The following is a 9,591-nucleotide window of genomic DNA, read 5'->3' as shown; positions in this document are numbered from 1 at the left end:
TGATCTAAAGCCCATCAATGGCAGAAGATCCTCAATTCGCTTCTCGAATAACACTAGTTGACAACAAACGAAAATGTGGAGAAAGACCTCCATTATGAGAAACCACAGGCTTACTGCTCCGATCACAGCATCCCCATCTCCCGATTCCAAACATCTATCATGTGTTAAGGGTGAAATTAAGGGCCTGTTTGGATTCGTGTATAAGGTCGTATTGTATTGTATTCTGCTACTATTCATATACACGTTTGACCATTTTCAGAATACATCCAAATCAAGATATCTTTAGCCAACGTTTGGATAGGAGGTATTATTCGTGCAAGCATACAATTTCCTGTACAGATCAATGTTTGGAAACGACGTATAAGGACCGGGTAGGATTGCTTGATCAGTGTATTTTAGTGATATGCTCCACCCACGACATGCCCCACATCTTGGGTGGGTGGCCACCATGACGTATGGGTTTCATCCACACCGTCCACACATTTTTCCATACTATTTGAGATTTTATGTATAGAAATGAGGAAGATCCAAGGCTCAAGTGGACCATACAGTAGTGATTAAACGTTTACTGTTGAAACTTCTTGGGGGCCACAAGTTTTGGTTCAAGCTGATATTTGTGTTTTCCTTGCATCACGGTATATGTGACTTCATGAACAGGTTGGATGGAAGATAAACATCACGGTGGGCCCTAGGAAGGTTTCGACGGTGGGCCGTAGGAGATTATTGTTTGGAAATATCTCTTAAAATAATATGAAAAAAATGGATGGACGGTATGGATAAAACTTCATACATCAAGGTGGACCTCTCAGAGCCGCTGACTGTGCCGAGGTCGGTACAACAGGGTAGTGCCGAATCCGCATCCCTGCACGCGAAAATACAGCGCATTAAAGACGCTGCACTGCACGATGTAGTGGCATCTTCTTTTACTCTACCGTCTTTCGTAATTTTTGGTATTTTATTGTATTCGCGCGCATGTGTAGGTTCAGACGCTAGCTCCTATCCAAACACGGTATATTGTAAAAACCGACCCTTAATATGATACAATACGATACGATACGTGAATCCAAACAGGCCCTCAATTTATATATTTCTCCCTTATTGTATATTGGTTTTCTAAGCATAGATATGTTTAACTGATCCAGTTACATGAGTTTGCTATGCGAGGTGATTTAGAGAGTTAAGGATGAAAATGTGATTAAGGAAAAGATTCTAGGCTTGAAGAATGATTAAGTAATGGATTGGAGATTTGGAAGTGATTAATAAAGAAATCAAGTTTCAAAGATCCAAGAAAACTAAACACAAAAGAGAGATAAAATCACAAAATCTAATAACAGAATTAACAGACTATTCGGTCCCACCGAATGTTGGTTCGGTTGACCAAAGGTGCGATGAACAATCCAGTAACAAATCATGATTTTCAAATATAATTCAATCTGACTGAAGACATATTCAATGACACCAAAAGGAAGTTCGGTGTGGCATAAGGGATACAGAGACTTCAGAAAGATTTTTGGTGAAATTTGGCTACAACAGAAGTTGGCTTCGGTACGACCGAAGAGCAGTTTGGTGCGACCAAAGTGTAATAAAGTACAAAATTTTAAAATCAATGCAAAGTTGATGTGAGTTTTCTCTATTTAAATGGATGTTTTAAGGTATTTTAAATACGAAGAAGGATAGAGGAGAGAGAGCAAGGAGTTGCGGAGCTTTCGCGAAGCCATTCTTCCATCCCAATCTTTTGATTGTACTTTGATTTTAATGTTTTCTTTTGAGTTTAAGTTCAATCATGACTATGGTTGGCTAAATGTCTTAGCTATGGTTAAGAGGTAAAGCTTGTAGTTCTAATTAATGTTTTAAATTACTTTGATTTAAGTATTCGATTTGAATGTTGAACAATTTATTGATATTGGTTTGAATGAAACTTTATTTTTATTTTGCTTTGATCCATTGTCAACTCGGAACACTTTGAATGTTTAGGATAGCTAAGATGTTTAACTTATTTTTTGTGTAAGGGATTGATCTATATATAAAATTCATACATTTATTGTTAACTATGAGCATGATAGATTTTTTGAATTTCTTATGAACAATACTTTGGTGATTTATATAGAAATTAAATTAATTGAAGTTCAAATATATTTTAATTTCTAAATTATGAATTAACTATTTTTTCATCCGACTAAATGGGTTAGGACTTTGATTTCAACTAAGTTATTTATTTGAATCAAGTGAATTAGACATTAAGAATGGCTACAAATGAATCCTTAGCGCTCTAGTGTTTCACTTTATCAATTTTCAATTACACAACTATCTCATTGCTTTCTATAATTCAATTCCATAGTGAGTTTTACATTCTAGTTCTCGTCCTTAATTATCTTAGAAACCACACAAATATAAGTCATGTGAATATAATTCCGATCGCACTTAGTAAAATTACATTCCAGCCCTAAACTTGGGGTTGGAATCAACACTATGCACCTCCATCATCTTATTTCTCTCTCTCTCCTCAATGGCAGGTTCACCTCTCTCTCTTAGGCTCGCGCTCGAGCCAGGCCTTGTTTGAACGGTTAAGGCCGGTCTTGAGCTAAACTCTTTTGGCCCATCATGGGCCTTGGGCCTTGTTGAGCTCACGTTGAATAGTACCGGATGAGCTTAAGCAAAACTTAGCCCAACCCTAACCCAGCCAATTGACACCCCCGGTCCAAGCCCATGAAAAGGGATGTCGATGGCCTCTAACCAGGGCGTAGAGATATACTTGTGCCCAATGCTACGTGGGGCCCATAGAGATGTCAATGATAAATCCACTCTTTCCATCTGTTTTGAAAGACTACAATAAGAAAGGATTATAAAAATCAGGAAAATCCAAAACTCAGGTGGGCCACGCCAATGAAACAGTGAGAACAGAAACGTCCACAGTTGAAACCTTCCTGAAGCTAACCATGATGTTTTAATTCCATCCAAACCATTCACAGAGTTATTACCACACAGATAAACTGTAGGAACAAATATCATCCTGATAAAATAATTCTGTCACCCGCAGGCGTCCAATCCCCACTGCTTCATGTGATATGGCTCATATGAGTGTTCGATCTGCCTCAGTTTTAGAATCCTGTCCTATTGTGGTCTTGCAAAACAAATGTACGGAGAGGATTTGTCACGGACATCTATGTGGGCCCCACACAGCCTTGGCACAGGTATATCTCTGTGCCCAGGGTCATAGGCGAAGAAGGCATGTGATAGCCGTCTGAACTGGAATCCTCTACAACAGCTGCAAAACGAAGCATGTGGGGCCCACCATTAAAATCCACTCCGTCAATCCAGTTCCTTTATCCATGTTAAGTCCAAATCCAGCTCGATCGACAACTCGGACAGGCCGTGCCACATGGAACAGTGGGGATAAGATGCCAACCATAGATTTGTGTGGTCGATCACCATAATGTGTATCTCTCATCAAACCAGTTAATCAGGTGTAACTTACCAAGACCAAGAGAGGATATAAAAAACAGCCTAATACAATACTCAGGCGGCCCACATCGTGTGAAATTATTAATTTTGTGAGATTTCATATTTTAACCATTGGTGTGGCCCATTTTAGTTTTTGATTGGGTTTATGTGTATATTCTCAACTAATGAATGGACTGGATCTCACATGTACAACATGGCCGACCTTAGAGCTGGGAATGGATTTTACATTGGCTTCGTGTTATAATTGGCTTGTCCCGATGAATAGATGGACCGAAATCATGTACGTCGGTGGGGCCTACCATGTTGTATATGTAAAATCCACTCCATCCATCAGGCTCCATTCTCAATATTAGCTGTGAGGCCTACAGTCAGCTATATCCATAACTCAGATGAGCTACACCACATGGAATAATAAGTTTGGGATGCCAACCGTAGGTTTTTCTGTGGGCCCGCCATGGGCCCGTATCAGTGAAACCTATTAATCAGGTGTTAATCATAGGAATGAAGAGAAGATACAAAAAATCAAACAGGCCACACAGCATGGGGGGCAGTTTTATACTGTTCCTATTAGCTTTGGCCATCCTCCCTTCTTGTTTTTTTTTCTTTTTTTCAGCTTATATTGTGGTTATACAGAGCAAATGACAGTCCTCATCTGATAGATAGGATAGGCTGAAAACTTGCACAAGTTAAACAGTCGTAACTGAGGGTGGCAATGGGCAAGGCAACCCAGTAGGGCCAGGGCCTAGGCTCCTAAATTTGGCAAGGAGCCTGGCCCAGGATTGCCGGGCACGAGCCAATAATGGATAGAGCAGTCAATGGGCTGGTCTAGCCTTTTGGGTTTTCAGGCCTGGCCGGCTTTGGGTTAGACTTGGTCTAGAGTATTAGGCCTGAGCGCCGTACTTGGGTTTAAAAGTTGCACTGGTTCTAAATCTAGCTGGGTTTGGTCCGTGTATAGCAGCCGATAGGCTCAGCCCAAGTCTGACCAATCTCAGCGCATTAGGGTTTACAAAAGCAATTTTGTAATATACATTAAAATGTGAAACCATTTTTACTTCTTATGTTATTGCTCCAACCCATGCCTCTTTTTCTCCTCCCCCAACTGAACTAAACCTTAGGCTCAGGCCCAATATAAACATACATTTTGAGCCGTCACGGGCTAAACTGTTTTGGCTCATCATGGGCCAGTACCAGCAGCAGGCTCGGGTCTATGTTAAACAACTCCAGACAGGCTTGGAATAAGCTCAGCCCAGCCTAACCCAACCCAAGTTACAAGATTTGTTAATTGAATGTGAACCTCTCTCTCTCTCTCTCTCTCTCTCTCTCTCTCTCTCTCTCTCTCTCTCTCTCTCTCTCTCTCTCTCTCTCTCTCTCTACAGTTAGCAAGTGCAAATATAGAATAAAAATTAATAAACTAAAGCATATTTATATTGGGGGCTCTTTATTACAAAACTTAAAAAGGTAGGGAGGAACCAAACTTATACATAAGCGGCATATATGCCCTTCTCCCGAGCCAAGAAGCCTACATGCACCCACCTCACCACTACACTAACACACTACTACTTCAGCAAAGAAATACATGATCCTCCACCACGGCACATGGACACTATACTTAGGTTATTAGCTTTGTAAAAATGGGCCCATGTTTTCATGATCCAGACCATTAGTCTGATGGTCTCTAAACATCTCTTTGATTGTAGAACCCTGATCTTGAGCCTTTTTCCTACTATAGAGTAACCAACCACATAAACTGGATAAAGCCAAAAGATTTGTGGGAGATTTCTGAGAGTGGTCCATCTAAAGTGGGAGAGAATAGACCAATAATCTGGATTATTTAATAAAGGGCCATACGCTCACAAACTGCAAACCTAAGCATACAGAACACTTCCTCTAGTCGAGTATCATGTATTTCCTCTACTGTGAAAGTAGGACATCTGAGATCACTCAGAGACAGACATTTTGATGGGGTTGGTGGACATTGAAGTCTCTTTAAGCATGTCGAAGGTGAAGATTGGGTAGGAAACTAGTGTGTCACATTTGAATTTTGGCAAGGTGGGGCATTGAATAATTGTGGTACCATCTCTGGCCACACAAATGTGGATGTCAGTCATCTGATGTTCACCCCACTCATTCATGGTACATTCGATCGCAGCTGATGCTCCGATGCCACCGCGGATGGTGTTCTTGACGAGAACAAAATCGTAGCTGTCGATGACAGATGGGACGATTCCTGTATAAACCCACGTTAAAAATAAAATCAGAACATTTTTTTGGTTGAGTAACGTATGGTTGGAACATACTTACACATATCAAACATGAGATGATGATCAGTGAGGAGCTAGATAGTAGTTTGGAACCATCCAATTTTGCATGGCCCATCTCTAATGAAAATTAATTACTTTTCTTTTTCAAATGGTCCTAGCCAAATGCTCAATTGACAGAAGAATGTGGTGTCATCACTAATTTAGACCATGCATCATTTGTGGCCCATCTTTGGTTACCCGTCATTGTTAAAAATCACATTGATTGGATAGTCTTAACCATCCCTATCAATGGCTTGGAGATCGGATGGTCCATATTGATTATACTCTAATTGGTTTGATCATTTATCAGAACCATCCAGTTCGTGTGGCCCACCTCTGATGTCCTATCCTGTCAAAAATCACATCGATGGGATGGTCCTAATCATATAATCAATTGATACAATAACGAATGTTCTATATATTCATCATACATAGAAAATATTCTATGGTTGATATGGACTATCCATAATCTGCATAAATTACTTTGATGGATTAGACTGATCCTTTGCCCGGGAGAAAAGATGGTCCACATTAATTAAATTAGAAAATGGTTGGAGGAGCATATAAGAGGAAGACAATGAATATCAAAAGTTTTCTTGGAAAGTAAAATATTAGTAGTGCGCCCTTATTGAGTGATCTAACCGTTGATCTAGCTGACCACAGAATGGATGGGATGCCCCAAAAATTCGATCATGCGTATGGCACGTGCGTGTGCGTGTGCAACCATGTGAAGAGCTTACCGTTCCTTTTAAATAGCGAGAACAGGTTGATCTTGGACCGTAGCTTCAACGCTGTCTTAAAGTAATCCTTTTGACCTAAGCCCGTGCACACTCCATACAATCTCCATGCGTCATTCCATGTAGTATGCCCATTGTTACTGGGGCACTTGATGGTGGGCCAATACTCGTTCAACTCCTCACTGATGCTCGATACCTGTCATGGAGTTTTGGTTAACTGTTCAAAAAGGTCCATCTTTTCACGTGTGAACCTGCCAAGCGTGTGGAACATCTGAGCGTACATAGGTTGCCCCTACCATATTGAAATTGACCCATATATGGAAACTGGGAGTGCACCCATCTGGAGGGCTACCCTTTTTTGGGTGCACCCTCACTCTTGCAAGAACTCTTTAATTTTTCTTTTTTTACAACCATCTATCCTGTCATGTAAGGGAAGTCAACATGATTTGTGGGCCAATCCCAGATTTGAATATGTTCATCTTCACGTTGACGGGAACATTATGGACGGCTCAGATATCCCCGCACACTATCTATCTCGTCAGCCTTTAACTAATCATAAAAGATTTTCTTTGAGGGTTATGCAAGATGATGAGCGGACCAGATTAACGTCGAACTTGGTAGTGTTGCACTTTGTGATGGGCTGGGAACCACTGTACGTGTACAAGGCCTTGACATGGAAGTCTTCTTTTGGATTCCCTGTAGTAGGCCTGCAGCATCCGGGTCCATTGACGTCCTTGCAAATGGATCCTGGCCACTGAAATATGGTACCAAAATCACAGAACCATTAGATTGCAGGATTAGTCAACAGCAGACTGTTTGGATGCAAGGATTCATCATGGGGCTAGTGGAAAATGTAAAGATGGGAATAGAAAAATATCAATTCCGTTTTGTTCTCTACTAAATTTAAACCTGGTTTAGTAAACATGGTCTAAAAATCTGAAACATTTTTAAGCTCTTGTTGAAAGTGATATGCTTTTCTAAATCATATTAAATATCAAAATATCGTCCATAGATGTCCATGTATCCGTTTAAGATGTAATTTTACTTTATTCTTTTTATTTATGATTTATCTAGAGTGGGACTCATCTTCAAAATCTCATATTAGTTTCCCCATTAGAATATGATCATATAAAGTGGTAATCCATAATTGTATATGACACACAATGTCTAGTTTTATTTTTTTAGACAAGCTAGAATGCACATCATTTTTTATCAAGTTAACAAAGCTACAGGTGATATGATCATTTCTTTCTAAATAAATAAAGTAGGACCCACAATCAAGAGACCGTTGAACATGGATAGGGACAAGTAGTGTGCTGGAAGCACGTGCATCCAATCCAGTGTCAATGAAAAAGTGTATGTGTGCGTGTAAATGATAATAAAATACATAAAATAGTAATTTCATACAAGAAAAATTATTTTTTTACTGTACATCCCATGCATGACGCACCCACCACCCCACGTATTGTATTGCACTTTTTCATTACGTTAGATGGAGCCGTGTCCAGATTCGACTCAGATAAGAATACAGCCACTATCTCATAATACGACAGGGCTATCATTTAAGTGGACCCCACCTTACCATTGTTGAAATGTAAACCAGAACAGATGTTGCGATGGCATGCTAGCCCTAAAACGGACAGTGAAATGCAAAAAGAGCTCCCCGTTGCCCAGGAACAGTTGTTCCTACTCATGCATCGGTCAGATGTTCTCGACCTGTGAAAAGTGACACTTATGACTGCATGTGCGAGGGGACTACGTACATGCGTGAATCCAGCAAAAATTATATAACATATGCCCTTGGGGCTGTTTCATTTCGATTATTTGACTGGTCCTCCATCACAACGAGACCCGTTCTTTACCAATCAGTACATGTGGGCTGTCCATTAGGTGGGCCTTTTAGTTTGTACAATGATATTAAATGATCTACAAGAAGGATTAGAGAGAGAGAGGGGGGGAGGCTATTACCTCAACAACGAAACGGTAATAATCAAAAGATCCAAACACATGAGCCCCAGAGAGAAGCAGGACAGAGAGAAGGATGGGAATTGCAATTCGAGCAGACATAGTTGTATCTTCAAAGGGATTCTAGCAGTAGAAATGACTGGGCTTGGGTGGATTGAAAATGCTCTTGGATGCTTGTATTTATAGACCAGAGCTTCTACTGTAACATAGCCTCTCTCTCTCTCTTTTGGTTTTTATTTTATTTTTTTCCCGCCCAGCCCATGCTTTCATTTGTACGTGGGCCCCACCATGATGTATGTGTTTCATCCATGCCGTCCATCTATTTAAATAGATCATTTTACAGTATAATAACAAAAATGAGTTATATCCCAATCTTAAGTGGACCACATTACAGGAAACAGTGTTGAATGAGCGTCCACCTTTAAAAAACATTTTGGGGCCATAAAAGTTTTGGATCAAGCTGATTTTTATTTTTTCCCTTCATCTGGGACTGTATGACCTAATCAACCAATTCGATGTCAAATAAACAGTACATTGGGCCTTAGGAGGATTTTAATGATGGATGTCCAATCAATATTGTTTTCATGTGGTGTGGTCCACCTGAGATTATACACCTCTCATTTTTGGGATGAAGCCATAAAATGATCTGTAAAAATGGATGAACCTAAAGGATGAAACACATACATCATGATGGGGCCCACAGAGCACCGACCACCAGCCACGGGGCTTGTATTTATAGACCAGAGCTTCTACTGTAACATAGCCTCTCTCTCTCTTTTGGTTTTTATTTTATTTTTTTCCCGCCCAGCCCATGCTTTCATTTGTACGGCTGTAAGGAGACACGAGGAGGCACGTGGTATCAAGAGTAGAGCGCAGATCGTCCGTGTTGAAGGTAGAGTGAATCACTGTGCCCCCGCCCTGCTTAGGTCTCCATCTTACTGCTCATGACGTCATGTGACGTCAGCTGAAATTTTTTAAAATAAAAATTAAAAAATAAAGAGTGCGGATCGTTGGGACAGGAATTGGACGCGGATTTCCAGGTGAGACCCACCATGATGTTTGTAAGAATCCACACCGTCCATCCGGTTTTTGAGCTCATTTTAAGATATGAGGCCAAATTTGAGTAG

General features: G+C 40.4%; 1 protein-coding gene across 1 annotated transcript; it reads right to left on the bottom strand.

The window, feature by feature from the left end:
- Nucleotides 1-4,865: 4,865 nt before the first annotated feature.
- Nucleotides 4,866-8,630, bottom strand: LOC131223333 (extracellular ribonuclease LE-like). Its single transcript, XM_058218707.1, has 4 exons — nucleotides 8,468-8,630; nucleotides 7,098-7,253; nucleotides 6,503-6,695; nucleotides 4,866-5,689 (listed from the first exon to the last, which is right to left on the bottom strand). The coding sequence occupies exons 1-4, from the start codon at nucleotides 8,564-8,566 to the stop codon at nucleotides 5,400-5,402; spliced, it is 738 nt and encodes a 245-aa protein (XP_058074690.1). The 5' UTR covers nucleotides 8,567-8,630; the 3' UTR covers nucleotides 4,866-5,399.
- Nucleotides 8,631-9,591: the final 961 nt, after the last annotated feature.

This window comes from Magnolia sinica, chromosome 13 (genome assembly GCF_029962835.1).
Source record: "Magnolia sinica isolate HGM2019 chromosome 13, MsV1, whole genome shotgun sequence".
NCBI lineage: Eukaryota > Viridiplantae > Streptophyta > Magnoliopsida > Magnoliales > Magnoliaceae > Magnolia > Magnolia sinica.
Note: the sequence above shows the minus strand (reverse complement) of the source record. Positions and strands in the feature narration are given on the sequence as shown.